Source organism: Athene cunicularia (genome assembly GCF_003259725.1).
Source record: "Athene cunicularia isolate RWA chromosome 14 unlocalized genomic scaffold, athCun1 chr14_part1, whole genome shotgun sequence".
In the NCBI taxonomy this organism is placed as follows: Eukaryota; Metazoa; Chordata; class Aves; order Strigiformes; family Strigidae; genus Athene; species Athene cunicularia.
Window position 1 is genome coordinate 11482332 of NW_020799118.1, and position 21138 is coordinate 11503469.

The 21138-nt window shown below is 42.5% G+C and overlaps 1 protein-coding gene across 1 annotated transcript in view; it reads left to right on the top strand.

The window, feature by feature from the left end:
- Positions 1-789: 789 nt before the first annotated feature.
- Positions 790-21138, top strand: part of FOXK1 (forkhead box K1) — a 29337-nt gene continuing 8988 nt past the window's right edge. Inside the window, 8 exon segments of the mRNA XM_026858761.1 lie at positions 790-822; positions 825-1048; positions 11373-11529; positions 12753-12899; positions 14649-14842; positions 15998-16164; positions 16847-17128; positions 19006-19233. Of these exon segments, the coding sequence (XP_026714562.1) occupies positions 790-822; positions 825-1048; positions 11373-11529; positions 12753-12899; positions 14649-14842; positions 15998-16164; positions 16847-17128; positions 19006-19233 (1432 nt within the window).

Sequence of the window (21138 nt, forward strand, 5' to 3'; positions counted from 1 at the left end):
AGAATTGCAGAACACTTGCTCTTACAGCCCTGTGCCTGTTGTAGACACTATAAATTAGAAAGCTTTCTGTTCAAATATGGAAAATGTCAGTGCCTATTTCCTTTTGAATTTCCCAACATCTCCTAAAGGCTATACTTGTAGGTGTGTGATTTTTATTTTTTTTTTTCCATAAATAACAGTTGGAAAGAAGTGTTATTTTGAGAAGAAATGAGGTACTATAGGCTTGATGTTCTGATCCTGCTAGCTATAACCCATGTTATCTAAAGGCAGGCACTTTTATATGAATGTATTTTAATCTGAACCTGCCAGATGATCCCTTAGCATCATGTGCAGATATCAATGAGTATTAATTTACAGTTTGTAGAGGCCAGTCTTTAAATAGTGCTGTCTGGTCTTACCTGGAGGCTGTTTGTTGCTCTGGATTTTATGGCTCTCTTGCTCCGTGTTGCTTGTGGTTTGATACTTTCTAGTATCTTGTATCTTCCCGAGTTACCTGCAAGGAGCTAATAAAAGATAAATCCTAGTCCTTGATATAGCAGTCGTTACAGTGCTGCAACGTACTTAGTCATTGATGGAATACATGGCCTTGGGGAAATCACTTCACTTACCCAAGCCTTCAGCTTGCATCTAATCACTCAGTGATACATGACACACTGATACATTTACAGAGATCTATGAATGATCAGTAATTCTGCCCCAGACACTGGCAGAATTATGCTACGGAGAATGGTGGACTTCTGTGCTGTGAATGAAATAATGATGACCAATTGCATACAAAACCACTTAAATATGTTTAGTATCATGTGTGAAACTGATTTTACCCTTTTTTTTTTTTTTTTTTTCCCCTCAGATGTACTTTCCGATTCCCTAGCACGGTTATAAAGATCCAGTTCACATCTTTATACCATAAAGAGGAAGTAAAAGAGGAAGCCTCATCGCCTCCCCTTCGGCCACTTTACCCTCAAATATCGCCTCTGAAGATCCACATCCCGGAGCCGGATCTCCGGAGCGTGGTCAGTCCCCTCCCATCCCCCACAGGCACTATCAGGTAAGATGTTAACTATCCATAGGGTGATTTCGGGAAACCCCATCTGTTCTTGGACACAAGTCTGTCAGCCCTGCTTTGTTTGGTATACTTGCTGTGTGAAATGCCCCATTAAAAATGACTAGTTAAATATCTGATGTTCAGAATTATGAAAGACTGCTAAAAACTATGTTCTGGTGGCTGGAAGTAGGGCACAAGGGTTTTGTTTAAGAGCTTAAAGGGTTCAGGGGGGAACGTGAGTGTTAGTTTCACACTATAGAGTTACTAGTCTATCTTTGGCAGTGGAATTAGAAATATCTATAAAGAGCTACCTATATGTATGGAGAAAAGAAAGCAGGCAAATCCTTTCTATGTTAGGACTGCCTGTTTTATTTTTATCTCAATATTCTGTTGTTGCTGGGTGGTGCCAGTGTTATCTGAAGTTAGGGACAAGGGTGGCCATTGGCACGTGGTTTCCTGGGAATAGAAGGAAATGGGGGTAGGATGCTGGCCATGTACTGAGGGGCTGTAGCAATCTGAATGTACATCTGTGCAAGTATCCTGTTTTGTAAATTATCTGATTCATTAATGTGCGGTAGAAATAACCTGTGCATCAAGCTACTGCCTGGAATATTTTCTTTCTCAGCAAAGAGTTGATATTATGGAGTTGCTGTATAATCTTTTTTTAACATTAAAGCTGTTACTTGAAGTATAATAAACTTTTATAAAGTACACTCAGGATATAGAATGATGTATTAGAGTTTTAAAACGTGCAGGCCTCAGAATAGCAAGAGTGTACCTGGTAATAGCTTTTGATTTGTTTTCTTGTCTACATTTGCAAACATGCATACACAAACATCTTCTGACAGCACTAATTCAGTGAGTAGTATTCAAATTTACTTGTCTGAGAACAACTTCAGTGTCACAATGAAACCCGTTTAGTTTTGCATAGATGTGGAGGCACTTTCTTGTTTGGGTTTTTCCACCAGTCTTGCAGAGCTTCACAGATGTGCAGTGCAGATATTCTAGAAAGAGGGGGCTGGAGGTGTCTGTGGTTTTAGTCCTCTGTTCAGGCACTGCTTTGAGTTTATATTTAACCTTCTCTTTTTAGATGAAGCTTGTTGCTGGGAGGGGAGGGGGATGGTTTCTTTGCCAACATATGGTAGCTAGTTTCCATTCAGTCATCTTGCGCAAAGCAGCACAGTGTGGTTTGTGTTACTAACAGAGGCTGTATCTTTTGACTCTGGCATATGCCTGCAACTGATATTTGACTCCCTGAGAATGTTTCTTTTGCATAAGGAGAAAGTGGAAATAGTAGTGTTGAATTGTGCTCAGCCCCTAACAGTGTGTTTACTAAGGATGATTAATTGTTGCATCCGTTTGTCTTGAGCAGAAGCTAATCCAGCCAAGTCTTCAGAAAACCTCAAAAGACATCTGAGGTTTCACTTGCCAAACCCCTTTCGTTTTCGAGTTCCTCTTACAGAGGAGGGGCTGACACATTTGTAAACATCGCTGCTCAGCCCCTTCAACATTGCCTCTCCCCCGGCAGGGTCTTGCAGCTCTCGTACCCTGGGGGCCAGACTCTGGGAAGTGATTTGGGTGTTTCCGACTGAGAAAAGGAACGCTCTTCGGGGAAGATTCTGGCAATCTGGCTTTCGGGGCAGGTCTTGGCTATCTTTGGTGGATTCAGTGGTGGGTGAGGCTGGCACAGTGTCCTCTCCCCAAGGGCAAGGCTGGGAGGGCTGGTTGGGGGCTCAGTGTGGGGCCCAAACCCCTCTCCCATCGCTTGTTCTGGGAGGTGGTTGCATGAGCTGGACTCTCCTCCTCCCGCTCCCCCTTCTAGTATTTACTTTCCTAATTTGGTGCGTTTGCCTCGCTCCTCCCTGATTGGCCCGTGGAAAATTATTGCAGTTTGGAAATCCTGGGCAGGGTGAAATTTCCTTTTTGGAAAGTGGCTCCTGGCCCCCTCTTCCTGCCTCCACCCCGGAGCGGGGCAGGGGCAGTACCTGTGCTCCCACCGCCAGATCCAGCCCTGCCCTCCTGACCCCGGCCCTGCTCTGCCTCCCTGTTTACATTGCAGCTTGCTTCCCTGCAGGTTCCCCCCTGCAAACTTCTGGGTTTTTTCCAGCCTATTTATTTTCCCTCTGTAAAGTGCACTGCCTACAGAGGGAATGAGCTTTAGTTAAACAAAACCAAACCTGCCACCCTCAGCAGCTTTGCAAAGCAAGATTCCTGCTTACTCCTAGGGAGAAATGTGACCACTGTTTTCTTAGCTAGGTGTTTTATCTCCAGAAGGGGCCATCTGTAGATGTGTTTTGAATGCTGTTGTACAGCTTTAAGGGAAAATGTTGGTTGGCAGCATGCTGTGAGGCTTACACACAGCCATGGCTTATTTCTTCCTGCTTTGAGTTCAAAATTCCTTTTAAAAAAAGTCAGACTTACATGTTCCAAAAAGGAAAAGGCCACTGTGGTTATAAGAATTTCGTAGAAGCAGACTGCCATTTTACACAACATAAGAAAGGGCAGAGTAGCACCACATCTCAGTAAATTTAAGGCACTAAAAAGCTAAACCACTACACCATGTGTAGCTTGGTTAAATTCATCTCTGACTGTTGGGAGATAAAACTGATTTACAGTTTCAGGAGTTAAGGTACAGTCTTTTGGTACATAGCTTTAAGGTTCTGCAGCTTGCATTTGGAGGATCCTCTTTGGGTGACACTGGTGACATGAAGTTCTTCACCTATGCTACAAACACTTAGATTTGCCTGGTTTTGCTGTAAGTCCATTATATCTACATGAATGTGACTCCATATATGTGTTGCAATCTAGTCCCAGAGTGGCTTGTGCTTGGATTATAAACAGACCCACAGAGACAAGATGTGATCTAGGAGCCTGTTCCTGGTCTCAAAGTCATACTGAGTTGGAGTTTAGATTTATAGTGTTTAGTTTTCCTTTTATTATTTTCCCGTTGATGTTAATGATCCTATAGCAGTAACTTAGCTCCGTTTTCCAAATAACATCTCTCTCAAGCACTGCCCCTTAGGCTTAATTTTTTTTTTTGTATTCATGACAATGAAATTATTTCTTTCTATGTGCTTCCCTATTCTAAACAGCAATTATATTCTCACTGATACATATTTTTAAAAGCTACAATAAAGAAATACTAAATGTTGTACTATGGTGGTCAGTATCATTATTCATATTTTACAGCTGCTACTTCTGGCTTATCTCTCTACCAGAGTGGGCTTGAACACTTTGTCTTGTACTCGTTTACTTGTTTGGTTTTTTCACTGAAAAGGTATGAATAGTTAGCTCATATATGGTCTTTATCAGTGTACAAAAACAACCCCCCCCAAAAAAAACCCAACCTTCTTTGAGATCTAGGAAGAAGAGCCCCTAGAGCCCTGTGAGAACCACTGTTTGAAAAGTGGTGAGGTTCTGTGCTAATAGCAAGACTGGTACATATTTGTGTGTGGACCTAAATTTGTATTTTAATTGTTGGTACTTAATGTGCCTGCCCATGTCATCTGTTGCTAGAAGGATCAATACCCAGTTTACAATGAAATTAGCGGTATGAATAACAAAAGATCAGTTCATACCCTTCTGCATCTTTTGTTTTATAAACTTGATTAGTAAACCAGAAGATGTGAGCTGAATTGCTATGGTTTCATAAGCTGTATTCTTTAAAATTTTTTTTTTTTTCCTTATTTTCACTAGGCAAAATTAGTTCAGTAACATGTTGCATGCCTTGATAGTGGATTATTCAGAGGCCTGCACTCTAGGAAGCACAGTTATCTTGACTTAGTCACCAACTTGTTTTGTGGCCTTTAACAGGTCATTGAAATTCATTGTCTGATTTTTATGCATGTATAGTGTAATTACTATTTTCCAAGAGTGTGTAGTAGATAAATTATGTATTAAGCTTTTATTCTGCAGAGCGTGACGAAGAGTGTGTGAGCCATGTCGTAGTAGACATGCAAATGTTGGCTGTGCTTTCCTTCAGACTTGGCTTGGAAAAAGGGAGTGCTTTTTAATAGGCTCTGGAACAGCCATACAACACTGTTTCAGGACGCTTGGGATTAATCTGAATTTGCACATTTCCTCTAAAGGTATGTAGTGGGAAGCCGAATGAACCCAGACTTCAGTGGATGCATTCACTCACTGTAACAGGATTGCATAAATATTGCCTGCTCCATTTCATTCAGGTGTTCCTTCTTTCTGTAGCACTATTAGCCATTTAACTGAAAAGCCGGTGAAGAGCTCCAAGGCAGGTTTTTTGCAGCTCTTTTGCATTGTCTTGGTTATCCATTACTTCCTGCATTTGGGCAGAATATACAGCTTGGGTAACTCCCCACAATTGGACAGACTGGTGATTAAAAATAATCACCCTTGTCTCCAAACCACAAGCCAGCTAGTGTGATGCATATACATCACATAAGAAAAGCAACAATCTATACCGGGCTTGGGAGTTCCTACACATGTTTAAGTCAGATAATGGACCATGTGCTAGAGGAGATGTGCCAAGCCATGTGTTGGAGGAAAGGTTACAGATGTCACCAGCTACATGAGCACTTCCCCTTCCCCCTGATCAGTATAAAATGTTCACTAAATCCATGGTCAGCATGAGCTCACTCCCTTTCAAAGAGGGGAACCACTGGAGCACAGACAAGTAATAAGAATTTCAACTTTTGTGGATAGTGAATTTTCGCTCACTGTGGCTTGTTCGACAGCTTTGTTTTTCTTCAGCATTAAGCAAGCAGGGAGGCTCTCAGATTTCTCCTTTCACATCAAAATCCAGCTTGGTTTGGCAGTCTCACCACTTCTGATTGTTTCTGAAACCTGTCTGAAATATGCAACATGCAAGGACTTGCCTTTCTTTGAGTTATGATTTTGGGGCTGGGCCGAGGAAAGAGAGAGTGGCAGAGGATTCTCACCCATTATTGCTGATTGGTGTATCGTGGAAATGCTCATTTTGCAAGTCAATGTGCTGTACTTTGACCTGATTCTTGCTTATTGCATGTTAAAAAGTGTCCCGATGTCTCTGGTGCCCCTTTTTGCAGGCTCGTGAAATGGAATATAAGGGGTAGTCTGAGGCTTGTGGCATTTCTCTAATTAGAGTCCTTGTGTGCAAGGCATCACATCTCCAATTTGCATTTGAGGAGACTGGGGAAGATGTTAAGAAATGGGAATTCTCCCTTTGTACTCAATAGGGACTTAAAAAAAAAAAAAAAGCCTATTTAGACAGGAATCTCTATAGCGGCAGTGTTGCTGAAGTTGTGAGTCTTATCACTGCTATGTCTCTTGTACCTGCTTCACAATGTGCACTTAAGCATTTTTCAAAGGCACTGCCCATGTGCATACCATATCCTAAACCACAAAGTTGAAGAGGTGGGTTTTTTCCTCTTCAGCATTGCAGATTCTAAGTCAGGTGAACAATTTTCTGTAGGATCCCAGGTAATCTTTCCTCTTCATAGAGTAGGTAGGTGCTATATCCATATACCTGGCTTAAATTAAGCCTGTTTAGGCTGATCCCTACAGATGTCCTTCTTGCAGAAAAGAATGAAATTAAGTAATAGGGCAACTTTCCTGCATTCTTGTACTGCCTGTCATTCTGGAGAAATTGGCACTGGAGTTTGGGAGTGTTTCTGTTCTCAGCTTATTCACAGACTTTTCGTATGACCATAAATAAATCATTTAACCGCTTGTTGCTTCATTTTTATTCCCACCCCCCCGTCTGTGAAATGTGACTAGTATTGAGAGAGTCTGGAGGCTTACACAGAGGAATCTCTGTATGTGCTTAGGCAACACATCCCTCTAGCCCAGTCTTCTGCCTCAGATGGGTATCTTTGGGGTAATACAAAAACACAGAGAACAGTGTAATGCTAACTTACGTGCAGTCTGCCTGTGCCATTTTCTTGAATCAGGGACTGCCTCAGAGCAGGGACTTCCTGACCATCTGTCTAATAAAGTCCCTGATGGATTCCCTGTCTTCCTCCTTTCCCCGAGAACTTGTATAATGGCTGTTTGCATTAACATAGATTTGTAGCATCAACCCTGTCTTATAGCATGTTGTTCCACAGGGTAACTACAAATGTAGGAGCACTTCACTTAGACATGCTGCTTAGTTTCATTGTGTTCATCATCACTTCTATTGGAAGAGCCCAGGAGTTGAACACCACCTCTTTGCACCTTGGCTTCTGTCTTAAACTGTTTCCTGTATAGAATCCATTCTGTATTTCTGATTATCCTAGTTATCCCTATCAGCACCTTCTCTGGGTCTCCTGTGTCCTTCTTTCTTTGAAATGAGAAGAGAAAAGCCAACACACAGTATCCATACACACTGGAATGTCCTATTTCTGCACTCTGATTCTTTAGGTAAAGCAGACTGATTTTGAACATTCCAGCAGAAATGCAATAAGCTTTACATGTTCTCCAATAGCTGGTGTTTCTAGCAACAATAAAGTCTTTAAAGTGCTGTGAACTTAAGAGGCTAGATTCTTGTTGGCTGGAGTTGAAAGTGAGTCATGATGCTATGAAGAACTGTTACTTTCTCAATAGCCAGAGATTAAGCCCTGTGTTTAAAAGGCATTCTGCCTGTTACATGAGTGAATGTATTGCTAACACTGTATTCAGCCCTCGTCTTTCTGGCCTTTCATCTGAAGAAGGGTTAAGTGTTGGATGGAAAACATGTTACAAAGGGCTGATGTGATTCAGCACGTGGTTGTAGTCTGATTCTGAAGATGAGTCTCAGCGTGGTATTTTGGGGAACTGTGGCTCAATGGCTGCATGCAGTCAATGTTTCAAGTTGAGATGCTGAATCCTCAGTGAATATCAAAGATCTCTGGGGCTTGAGGCATTAACCATGGTGCCACTGGTTTAAGACTGTGGGTAATTGCAGCTGGTTTGTTTACATGCTCTGTGTGTTTTTTCAATGGTATAAAACACTTGCTTCCTCTCCGAAAACTCTCTCTAACAGACAAGCTTAACCTAAATAAGTTTGTATTACATGGACAGTAAGCATGGATCACCACAGTAAGTTAGGATGTCTGAGAGCTGGGTGAAACTGCAGGCCTACCTATGCTTTTCTCAGTAAAAGTTTATAATGTCAAAATGGATCAAATTATCACCATGTATTGATGCAGTATTAATGTCCAACAAACCATAATCACTGCCTAAACACTTGATTTCTGTTTTCTAGCACAAACAGGTGTTTGTAGGGAAAAGTCTTTTTGTTCCATAGTATTTTTAAAGGGGGTGTGAGTGAATGCAAGCATCCCCAGCTCTAGGTGGCAAGGAAAATTCCAGGAACTCCAGGAAACTGATGTCACTGCATTGTTTGCTTGTTTTGTTTTGACTGCACTAATGTTTAATTTTAACTTAACTCTGAGGGGTATTCTTAGTAAAACTGTTTCTTCACTGTTTCTGTCCTGTGTTGGGGGGGGATGGGACAGGCTGTTTCTCCTTGTTTTTTCCAGTAGTCGTATCTTTCTCCCTTCCCTTTGAAGAGCTCTCTGATGATTGACTGAGAGCTTGAACACTTAGCAGCCTGTGTTACCCTGTCTCTTTGCATGGAGCACCTAACAGTTGTTCTTGTTTATTCTGTTATCATGTGTCTTGATCGTTCATCTAGGCTGAAAGGAAGCAGGTCTACCTGAACAAAAGTGCTTCATTCTGGTAAAAGAATAATACCTCTTCCAAATATTTGGCTACTGCTGTGGCTGTCCCAAGGGACAGCTGCTTCTTCAGGGGGACTATTAAGTTCTTCAGTGATTATCTACTGGGAGAGGCTGACTTTTCTAAAAGTTAACAGCACTTCAGGTTGGACGGGCTTTGTCAGCACTCAAGAGAATCACAGCCCTGCAGGGTAAGGGCTTTTTAAAAAAGGCAAGAAGTCATACTTAAAAGTCATTGAGCCTCAGAAGCTAAAATTTGACGAGCAAAAACTGGACTACTTGATCTGCTGATCTTGGAAGAAACAAAATCAATTCTTGTATCTGGACTGCATGGGACAATCTTTGAAGCCATACTAGTTTTATTTATTTACTTACCCAAAGAAAGGCACAGAAATACAGCACTCTACAGAGCATGGATTTACTGGAGAACTTTTCTCTCTTCCATATCTTTGACCTGAGTTTTGGCTTTTGTTTCTGTGGTTTGCTGTTCATGTATTTCTGCAGACGAAGAACAAAATCGGAAAACTGTTTCATCTCGTTCCATTCTTAGTCCATGTGTTATAATTGCTCGGGTGCCAAACACAAAGATAAAAAGAATTGCTGTGTTTTTTGGTTTGTCATTGTTTCATGTATGAAAATGGCTTTCATTTGTAATTATCTACACTTTATAAGGAGTGTGTATGTGGAAAAGCTATTGAAAAATGACAGCAGAATAATTAAATTCACACTAGCTCCCCATGTGAGTACTAAGACATCAAGGGTGTCTTCTGTGGTTTAGTATTATCCACTTCCAAAACGGGCTTAAAGCTTGAAATAGTGAACTTTGATTCATTTTCCTGCACAAACAGGTCTCTGCTTTTTGAAAGACTAGGTAAGAAATGCCTTTATCCCTGGCAGAGGGAGACTTATATGTATGGGCTCATCAGCATTATATACCTTGCACCTCCTGAAAGCTTTCCCTCCTGACAGCTTTCCCTCCTGACGTGCTTGTGAGCAGCATTTCCCATTAATGCCAAGGACTGTTGGTGGGAACTGAAAGGGTTACCAGGTGCTGTGCAACGCTTCAGTTGGCCATTATATGGGAGATGGGTCGGGTTTCCTATTGTGAGGGTTTGTTGTGGCTGGATATTTTTGTTGCTTTTACCCTCTCCCCTGACCTCCCCATCCTGTAATTCACTTTTATAAGAAACCAGTCTCGGTTGTGCAGAGCTCAGCACTGCAGCTATTTGCAAAGATGCCACAAGGAAAAGCAGTACTTCTCAGTTTACAGGCTGGACTGTGGTAGGAAATGGTCATTCTTTACACGGTCAGATTGCTTGTGCACCGAAGGTATTGCCCGTTGAGCAAACAAGGGTTGTCTCACTGTTTCCTCTCAGTCTGCATGTGTACGTGTGTGTGGGAAGCAATTTAGACAGTCACCTTTTTGAGAAAAGGACTGTGATCTGTGTTTTCTCATGCAGCATTTAGCACAGTGCTCCAAGTGTCAATTATTGCATTTATTTGTGTCAGGGTTAGCACTGCTGTCGGGCGTTTGATTGATAAGAGGATTGTTTATGCCAGTTTTACTGAATTCTAGTTCCCAGCTGTGGGCTTCAATTTGCATCTCTTCATACAATTTGAACTGCTTGTTTTGCTATGTAAATCTTCTGTGTATTGTTTTGCTTTCTTGTTCACTTTCTCTGCTCTTATGTAGAAGACATATGTAATCCTGGGATTTGGCTATGCGTCATGCTGCTCTTGCGTTGCACCCCTTCATGCTGGACAGCACAGAGCAGAGACAGAAAAAGGGAACTTCAAGTTCCCAGACTCATCCTTCCTCTCCTGTCCTTCCAACCCCACAAATCAAGGATGTGTGATCCCTAGACAAGCCTTTCTGATTAGTTCTCATCTTGTAGCACTCGCTTCTGTGTGCCTGAGTGGTGCTGCAAATTACAGCCACCTTTTATTTGTAGTGTTTTATCAGCTTTAGCATGGCTTTCCTGCTTAGTAGCTGTTCCTGTAATGCCATCTTGTGGTGGCCCTGGGGCTCTAAACGTGGCTTTGCCCCACGCTAGCCAAAGCTGATGAGTGAGCTACCTTCTGTGTTGTATATTAGTGATTGCAGCTCCCTTTTGTTACCTGCATTTGTGTGCTGGTGAATGACAGAAATACCTGTGTGGCTCTGATCAGGGTATGATCTTCTGAAGCTCAGGTGTTGTGTTAGACAGGGGCTTTCATGGCAGGTGCCTGCACTGGGTGCTTTTATACTGTAAAAGAACATAGCCTGTATCTGTTAAAAGGATTGGTTAAATATCTGTGTCATAAGGAGGGTGGTGTATTGCTTGTTCAGAAGTTGTAATAGCAAGCTATTTAGTTAAGTATTCATCCCTGATACAGTGTATGTTGTGTTAAATTCTTCTCTAAACATAGAGGAGTTGTTTAATGCTTTGAGACTGCTGTCTTGTGATTGCAGAAGGGCGGGGGGCAGTCAGGATTTTGTAGAAATTCCAGTTTTATCTCTGACAGGTTTTTTCTCAGTCTCTGGGCTTTGGATAAACCACAGGGACAAAAATAAGCCCAGTGCTTATCTGCTTCTCAATGACCTGGGAGCTTTAGCGTACCTTAGAGAGTGAGAACTATGTATCTTGTTAATAAATGAAGTAATGAATAACTGTATTTTCTTTTTGCCTCTGCAGTGTTCCCAACTCTTGCCCAGCCAGTCCACGTGGTGCTGGATCCTCAGGATATCGTTTTGTTCACAACATTACCTCGGATCTGCAGCTGGCAGCAGAGTATGCTGCAAAAGCAGCATCAGAACAGCAGGCAGATGCATCTGGCGGGGACAGCCCAAAGGTTCAGAGAAACATTACTTACCCAGCAGGGCTCACTGGGAAGCTTATTAAGACCCAGCAGTTTATTGCCAGTGCTAGATATAGTTAAAAGGACTGTAAGAACACCCTGGCCATAAGGGCACTGTATACAGGGTTTTGAGACCACGTCTTCAAACCAGTGTTTTACTAGTGGTAGATGATGAATTTGCTTCCTTAGCTGCCCAAAATGTATTCAAATCATTCACCAAAATGGTTAAGTGATAAGTTTTTCTGCTTGTTTGATAACCCATAAAGGAGTGCATTAAAATTCAGAGTCTTGTTTTCTCACACAATTGGAGAAAGGGGAAGCAGGGAAAGAAACCAGATACTTACCATGAGAAATCTGTAGTCTGACTTTAAAACAAACACAAAGGCCTGTTAAGCAAGCGTTAAATGAGGAGAGTAGCAAGTGGAATTTAGATTAAAAAATAACTTAGTTATAATGATAAAATTTCATTTTGGTGAGCTGATCTTCAGATCAAAGTTAAAGGTCTAGATCCAAAACCACCTGATTTGGGATTGGGTGGAGGAGCACAATACTAGATGGCTTTTTTTGTAGATTGAATTCTCCCTTGAGACAAGAAAGGCTGTTCTTGATGGAGTAATATGAAGAGCTGGGAATATGAGATCTGGCAAACAAATTAAAGTTCTTAGAATGAAACAAATCCTGCTGGAGAGGGGAAGGGACAGGATCAGATTTCATATTGGGCTTATTGCTGGGAGGAGAGCTGATAGCATACTTGCATGAAACCTTTCTAACGAAGTGTAGTTGTAGCTGGGCAGAACTGAAGGCTCTAGTTTCAGGAACACTAAGCAGTGAATGTACTTTGCACCCTCTAACTCTGCTTTCAATTGCCTGTCCTGATCCTGTTCCTTGGGCTGGTGTTAAGCATGTCTGGTAAAGTCGGTGGGGAATGACATCAGACTGAAGTTAGCTTTTATGTGTGTGTGGGGAGAGGGAAGGAGATACTTTGGTCTCGCTTGGTCCTTTAGCCCTGTTTGCACACAAATGCTTGTGCTAAATGGAGAGATGGCAGTATAAAACAGGAGTGAAAGGGAAGAGGATGATGCTGCTTTTAGTTGCTCCTTATGCTCTCTTAGCATCTGTGAAAACTACAGCCCAATGTGCTTTTTTGGTTTGGGTTGTTGGTATACTCTAGTGTAGAAATTCTGTTAGTGACTAAACTTCTGTTTGTTTTTCTTTAGGATGAGTCCAAGCCACCCTATTCTTATGCTCAGCTAATTGTGCAGGCTATATCTTCAGCCCAGGACAGGCAATTAACACTAAGTGGGATCTATGCCCACATTACCAAGCATTATCCATATTACAGGACTGCTGACAAAGGCTGGCAGGTGAGTTTTTGACTCTGACAAGCTTTTAAACTACTTTGACAGAGCTTATCTGCTTGGAAATGCATTTATTAAAGATTTGGGGAACTGGGAATAGAGCTGCTTTGACTATTCCCAGAGTGAATTTGTTTAGCGTAAGCTAACTAGATTCTGGTGATTAGGTGGATTTTTTAAATACCTTCTAGAGCAATGTAGTGTGTTACTATTGGGTTCTCTGGTGTCTGAAACCCTATTAATGTTGTAGTTGTGTGTCTTTCATTTTTATTTGTTTTTTATTTTTCCACAGCAGTTGCTCTGCTGCCCACATACTTGCCTGAATCTTGCTTAAGCCTTCACCTTGTCTTTGTTTGGCATGATCTGTCCAAGCAGAAGCTGTCTGTCCTAAAACTGAGGTCCCAGTTTTTAATCATAACACCTTAAGTCATCACAGATTTTCTGTTTTCCCAGTGTATCATCTGCATCGCCTGAGTCAGTTTGCAAGCTTTGAATCTTTGATTGGGAACTTGTGGAACTTTGAGTCTGTGCCTTCCTTGTGGTATTAAAGGAAGTCTAATGGGCTTGGTAGGAGAGTTTGGATGTCGTTAACACGTGCTAAATCAAGCTTAAATGTTCACTTGAGGGCTGCTTTTGAAATTCCAGAAACCTCAACTCCACCTGCTTTCAGGCTTTTTCTTGGCATGGCACCTCTCTGATGGGTGTTGTCATTTGAATATAATACACTAATGCAGCTGGAAAGACTCTTGCAGCTGCTGATTTCATTGTGTTCAACTGGCAGGAGCAGTACTACTTGGTGCACTTTGAGTACAGTTGGAATAAATACATTTCTGCCTCCCTGGCTTTTCCCTGCAGTTCTAATTAATTGTGGAATTTACTTCCTGCCTTAACCTGCTCAACAGAGTTGTGCTTTGCGGACGAGTTGCTGCATCCTGCTTGAGAGCTGCGTTTCAGTGGAGGGTGAAGTTGCCTTTCCCCCTCCCCTACCAGTGGCATTGTAAGGCTTCAATTGTGAAGAGCTCATCTAAAGCTGCTACAAAAGCTATTGTTTTGTTTTGAAAGTGGAAGAGGAATGAACTTGTGCACACCTGGGCTTACTGAGCCTTTCCCCTAGCCCAAAAGACAGTACTACACCCAGTAAGAGATGTGCTTTTGCAATGAAAAGGGTAAATAGTCTTGTGAACATCTGGAGATCTGTACAGTGCTAGACTAGTACCACATAGATAATGGTTTTTTTCTCAGAAGCAGCTGTCTGAGAGCATGCTGGCTGGCTTGCATTATGATTACCATGAGACGCTGTGTCCTTTAGGGCATGTTTGGGCACCCTGGTGAACATTTGGCAGGTAAGCAGTTAGCACAGGCTCAGGCAATTTTTTCCACTTACCTAGAATAAAGCCTGTCTTTTGAGAGAGTTCTGATGTGGTTTACAGTGGTTTCCCTCTGCCTCAGCAAAAACTCTGCTTTCATTGCTTTCCATAGAAAAGTCACTGCACTGCCTGGCTCCAGATGTATTTAAGAGATGCTGTAGTACCAAGCAAACCCATCTTTCAGCATGTTTAATAGAAGCTCTGACAAGTTTCCCCAGGTTTTCTCTTGGAGTTCTCCTGTGACTTTGGAGCTGTGTGACGGGTTTCTATCTTCAACATTGATTCTGGCAGTGTGGATTTTATTGTTCTAAGCTGTGTGGTGAAACCCAACCGTCTTTGTTATATGCTTCCTCATGGCAAAATAATCATCTCATTCCTCTGCTTCCTGCAGAATTCCATTCGGCACAACCTCTCCTTGAACCGTTACTTTATTAAAGTCCCACGCTCCCAGGAGGAGCCTGGAAAAGGCTCCTTTTGGCGAATTGACCCTCCCTCTGAAGCCAAACTAGTAGAGCAAGCATTTAGAAAACGAAGGCAAAGAGGAGTGTCCTGCTTCCGAACACCTTTTGGGCCCCTCTCCTCCAGGTAACTCCAACTTACTCTAATCTCTGTGCCAGACTCTCATTACAAAGAAAACAAACAAAAACTTCTCCTGAAGTACAGTGAGCAGACTTCTGTTTATAGTTTGAGAGGTAATATAGTTAAATAGACCTGAGGCATAATCTGAAAATTGTTCTGACTACTTAAGTGTTTACAAAAAAAAAATCCAGAACCAAACTACAAAAATGCATCAAATAACATATCTGTTTTGGCATAATTTCAAAGAAATTCAAAGCAGTTATCACTCAAGTAAGTGTTTTCAGATGCCAATCTCTCGTTTCAGGAAAGCTGTGTTTAGATGTGGATTAGATCATAGTGAGAATAACTTGTGGTATTTAAAACACTCTCCTGTAGGGAAGATCAGGTTGATCATGGTTGTCAGCAGTGAAGCAATGAGGGGTGTTCTGTGTAGCTGTTCCAGTCAGCGGTGGTGACTGTAAAAGAGGAGCTGTGTGCAATGACAGCTTTCTCTGAGCCCTGTAGCTGTGAAGATAAAGACTTGCAATTCAACACTAGCTGGAGCAGCTTCATGTAACATTCCTCCCACACCTCTTCTTTTCTGTCTGTTAAAATGGGGGGGAAACATGAGGTGAGGTCCTCAGCTGATCAGCTTCTCTTTAATGACAAACAGGGTAGAAATGTTCAGTTCCTCAAGTGTTTGGCCACGTGGGGCCAGAGGTGGGAACCAAGTGGTTGGGGAGGGAGGCAATGGGGAGAAAGGGGGAGCAACTGCCCTGTAAGCATATGTGGGGCCAGACACATCTACATGGCATCTTTCTTCCTCTCCTTGTCACTCTCAAATACTGACAAAGATCCTTTGAGAACGGCCTGAAGTTATAAAACTGATCTGAACATGAGGCACTTACAGCTTGTCAGCAGTGGGTCTTAAAATGAAATCTGAAGCATACTCTGAAGGGTCTACTTTCCTTCAGCAAGGAATAATACAACTGTATTTGGTGCTAAAGCATTTGTGAGGTTACTGTGTACCTTTCAGCTCTTCCCAGCAAGACTGTAGTGGGTAATATGGAAGAAAGGCTGTCCTTCTGCTAGAGAATCCCGCACTGGAGATATTTTTCAATCTCTGCTGCTGTCTCGTCAAAATGCATCTACACTTGCCAACCCTACGTTCTGGTGTTTCAGGAGTGCTCCTGCTTCCCCTACTCACCCTGGCCTGCTGTCCCCTCACTCTAGTGGCCTACAGACTCCAGAGTGCCTGTCACGGGAGGGCTCACCCATTCCACACGATCACGACTTTGGGTCAAAGTTAGCCTCAGTTCCAGAGTATCGGTATTCACAGAGTGCACCTGGTGAGTAGCTCTTGTTTCACAAAGGATGACTGTTGAATTGCACAAAGTGCCATGCTGAGGACATGGCAGAAACACTTCAGCCAGTGTCTTACAGGAGAATCTGTTTTTCTTTACACTTTTGTTAGACTTCAGGCCATTTTTCTTACTGGTCTTTGGATGAGGGGGCAGGAAATAAAGGAATGTAGAAACACATGAGCTAACCTTGAACTAGGTGGCTCTAAACTGACAGTGGAGTAGCCATGGCAGTATGAAGCTCACAGTAATTTATCAGCCTTCTGGATAAGATCAGCTTGGCTACGCAGAGCTCTGTGGTGCTATGGCCAGGGTCTTGGTAATTTGTTAAGCTGTGGTTAAATATCAACTAGTCAGCTGTGCTGTAACTGGCCTGATGTATGGGGTGTTTCTGGTGAAGTTGTAAGGCAGACCTCATTAAGTAGAGCTTTATTTTTTTGTGCGTATTGTGGCTTTTATTCACAGAGGTGTGCTCAGGTGGCAGGTAAGGTTTTTGTAAGTTAGGAAAGAGAAGATGGAAGGTGGTGTTCTTGAAGCTTTATTTTTGTTTCCTACCCCTACTACAGCTAATGCTGAAGGACTGGGTATTGCAGATTAAGAAGGGCATAGATGAAATGAATGGCAGCCTTTTTTCCTCTCCTATTAATGTGTGCTTCTCTCTTCTGATCAGGTTCTCCAGTCAGTGCCCAGCCAGTGATTATGGCTGTTCCTCCCCGACCATCTACTCTGGTGGCAAAACCAGTCGCATACATGCCAGCATCAATAGTGACTTCACAACAGCCTTCATGTCATGCGATTCACGTAGTTCAGCAAGCTCCCACTGTTACAATGGTCCGAGTTGTGACCTCCTCTGCAAACTCTGCAAACGGATACATCCTCACAAATCAGGGCACAGCAGGAGGAGCTCATGAAGCTGCAGGAGCAGTGTTGGACTTAGCTGGTGATCACCGAGGTAGCTTTTCACCTTTGTTACTCTAAGTCTTGAGCAGGCTTTTGAGGAGGGAGGGTGTCACTGTTTCACTCACTGGGTGCTTAGCCCTTAATAAAAGATGTTTCGTCAGGTAAAACCAAATAAAAGCTCATCCATTTGATTCTCCACCAGTGAGCAGGACAGCTGTGCTCCTTTGTCTGCTATGAGGAACAAATCTAACAGACTTTGGAGGCTGAAAGAACATGCAGTGCTTTAAATATTTATATTATCCCCAATATTAATATTATGCCTATGTATTGGTCATCTGGATGTGTTACAAAAATGGATGCTTTTTTTTAGCCAAAAGAGATGGCCTGGGAAAGTCTGACACTCTCTGCTTCAGGATGGCCTTGTAAATAAATGACTGAATCCTTCTTTTTTGCAGGCCTGGATTCATAGAGGAAAGCATGTGCTTCTGGAAGTGCAGGCAGTGCCCCTTTAAAGCAATCTTCAAAAACCAGTTACAACAAAAGCCTCTTTTCCTAAGCTGGAAATTCCAGCCTTGGGGGATTTGGCAATTTAAATGTTCTCCTGCTGTGATCTAGACACCACCTTGTCTGCTTGCCATTTCAGAAGGGCTTGGTGCTACAAGATAGATGTGTGTTGTACCAGCAACAAGGCTAGTTACTCTGATTGCTTTTATGTGGGCAGTGGTTCTTCTCCAAGGGAAAGAAAAAAAATTACAAAGACCTTTCCCAACCACAGTAGCAGGACCACTGGCATTTTTAGTTCAGCCCTGGTTATCCTGCTTGAGTTTCACTTGCATTTTCTAGAAATTCCTGTCTGGATCCCATACATGTTCCTGAATCACTAACAGTCACAGCTGCTCCTTTCTCTCATTCACTAGTTCTTGCTGTCACTTGTTCTTTCCCTACTTGTCCCTCTCTTGTTCCCACTCATATCCTTTTCTAGTCTCTGCATTCCCTTTGTTTTTCCTAGTTGCTCCATTTTCCTCCCTAATCTCCCTGCTTTCCTTGCCTTTTCTCTCCCTGCTTCCCGTCAGCCTGCCTGCAGTTCTTAGCTCAGTGCTTTGTCCCATCTAACAACACTCCTGTTGTCTACTAATGTTAAAATAGGAGAAGTCTTTTCCTACAGGTCTAATTGAGTTTGTTTTCTGCCAGCCTTCTCTGCTTTGAGACCCACAGAGCCCCTGGAAGAGAAGAGTGGCTCTCCTTTACTGCATGCCCTGCAGGAGGCTGTGCTCTCTCTATTACATACCTGATGAATTGACCCCTTACTTGTCCTGAAAAGTGTGATAAGTGGTTGAGTACTCTCAAACAGTTACCTCTATCCAGGAACTCACCCTTCATTCCCCCCCCCCACCTTCCTGGTTTCTTCATATACTTCCATAGCTGGCAAAAGCTAGCAATTGTGGGAAGACCTCCTTTGTAAATCAACCTACATGCAGGCATGACAGCAAGCTGTTGCAGACTTTTGGCTCCAGGCAGTGTTTAAGATCTTAATGCCTTCTCCCGCTGTGTGGTATTGAGAGTCAGGCCAATTTGCCCATAATTACAAAGTAAGCTATGAGATTTGCAGTGACTGGTGTCCATATCACAGCTATAATGTGCCAGTAAGGGAGATGATGCCTTTTTAGGACAAAGGGTCAAGCTTATAATCTTGACTTTTTTTTTTTTTGCTGAGTGGTGTATGCTATAAGAAAAATGTTCTTAATATTGATAGAGGATATATGCAACAGAGGATATTTTTGTGTTTTCAAATATTCATCCCGACCTGTGGTGCTGAGGTATTTTTACATGTGTAAGCCAGGAGTATGTATCACTACTAAAATGTTAATGAGAATAAAGCCTGCTCCTAAGCCAGGGTAGTAAATGGTTGTTGTCTGTTCTATTCTTAAGCAGGCATGGATGAAAAGCCAACTATTGCATTTGCCACAATACCTACAGCCAGCCGTGTTATTCAGACAGTTGCCAGTCAGATGGCACAGGGTGTTCCAGGACAGACAGTCACGATCCTTCAGCAGGCGGCTCCAGTGACCATCGGACAGCACCAGCTCCCCGTGCGGGCAGTCACTCAGAACGGGAAACACGCCGTCCCCTCCAACAGCATCACGGGCAGCACTTATGGTAGGATCTGCTTCCATTGCTTTCTGGTTTTTAATTGCCCTCTATGCTTAGCAGTTAGGTTGTAAAGCTGTAAGGCTTTTGTCATCTTAGTATGTATCAAGTTATTCCCTGTGTCCAGTTCCAAAGGTATTCCAATTCTTCAGCCTCTGGCGTTAAATGTCAGTGGTAGATACCCTTCTGTCCACTTCCGTTCCCTTTGCCTAGTGGAAAAGTTTTGAGAGCTAGCATTGCTTCTGACAAGTCCAGTGTCTTTCCTTTGTCCTTGCTATGCATTTATTACTACTTATACTCTCTACCTTTTGAGAGTTACTTGTTGAAAGTGTTAGTGATTCTTGTGTAGAGCCTGTTTCCATTTGTTTTGTTCTGACAAACGGCCTTTGCTTTCAGCATGCCAAATAATAAAATTTCCATGGTGCTCTTTAGATCTTGTGAAATATGACTCCATAGAGTATTAAGAAAATAACCTATTCTTCCATCTTAAGGTCTTAGAGCCTGAGAGAAATAAGATCTATTTCATCAGGTGAATGAATGTAGGAATTTTTTTTTATGTACAGGATGTGTTCTAGCCATTTGTCAAGCCTGATTTTTAAAATCCCACACTAGCTATGTCTTGGCATCTTCCTCTTACTGCTTGCTCAGCACCTCAGGTTTTGTTCAGTTAAGGATGATGACAGCACGGTAATACCCAGGTTTCTTACAGCCCTTCTCAGTGAGATGCTAAGCATCACTGCTGTTCCAGCTGGTGTTTATGGGGAGTTAGAAATGGAGGGCACTGGTGGGATTTTAATGGCCTCCATGAAGGTGGGAATGGTTCTACAAAATTTTCTGCCGTGTCTATTTGCAGTATCACCTGCCTTGCACTTGAATTGCAAGAATCTTGCTGGAGTGATGAAAAAATGACAGTACAGTTTTTATGCAACTAGGATATTAAGATATCAGGTGGAGTTGCTGCTACCCAGCAGTAGGCATTTGCCTAATGTAGAGTCAGATAGGGTTTTATTTAATATTTTTAAGGTATTTTAATCTCACCAAAATTTTTCTAGTACTCATCAAACTGGAAAGCATTCCAGTTGCATCCGAGGTTTTTTGAAAAAGCGGTCATGAACTTTCTGGTTCACAAAACAGAGCCTGAGTCTCTTGACTCTTGTCTGTATGAAGTTAACTTCTCTTCAGCTACACGGTTTAAGTTCTCAAAGTCACGGAACTGTAACTGGTGACTGCCCTCATCCTTACCCTGTGGTTTTTTCCTTCATCCTGTTGATACTCTACAGCCTCCTTCCCTTGCCTTGGTAGAAGTTGCTGGGCTTTGAGGGCCTTTGTTCTGTTTGCTTTGTTTATTTATCCTAGGGCTCCTTTTTTGATGCACTTAGCAGTGAACACACCACTAATGTTCTGTCATTCCATCCTTTGCAAATCAGTCTGGAGGGCAGAGGATGTGCTGTCTCCTGAGTCCCCTTTGGCTGCCTCTGCGATTGATGCAGAGTCCAAAAACTGCATGTGTTTTGTTTTCCAAGCAGTGTTGTGTGCCAAAGCCAGTGTGTAAGCACATTCTCTGTCTGGAACTACGAATTGTAGACATTTTTATGGAGGGTTGCTACTTAAATTGTCCTCTTTTTCTCACCACTTTTATTAATGGGAGGGTGAAATCTTTTGTAAGTACTGGAATACAAGATGGGGAGCCAGAAATTCCTACGTTCTGATCCCACTTCTGATGGGAACGCATTTGGTTGTCTGGGGTAAGCTCTTTCCTGCCCCTTCTTTGAGATGTCAGTACATTCAATATTTGGATTCTAATCTAGTTTCCCAACAGACTGGCTGTTCTTACTGTGCAAGCAGGGCTAAAGAGAGCCCTCTAAATTGAAGGCACAGCACACAGATGTTGTAGCTTGCAAGAAGTTCTGATTG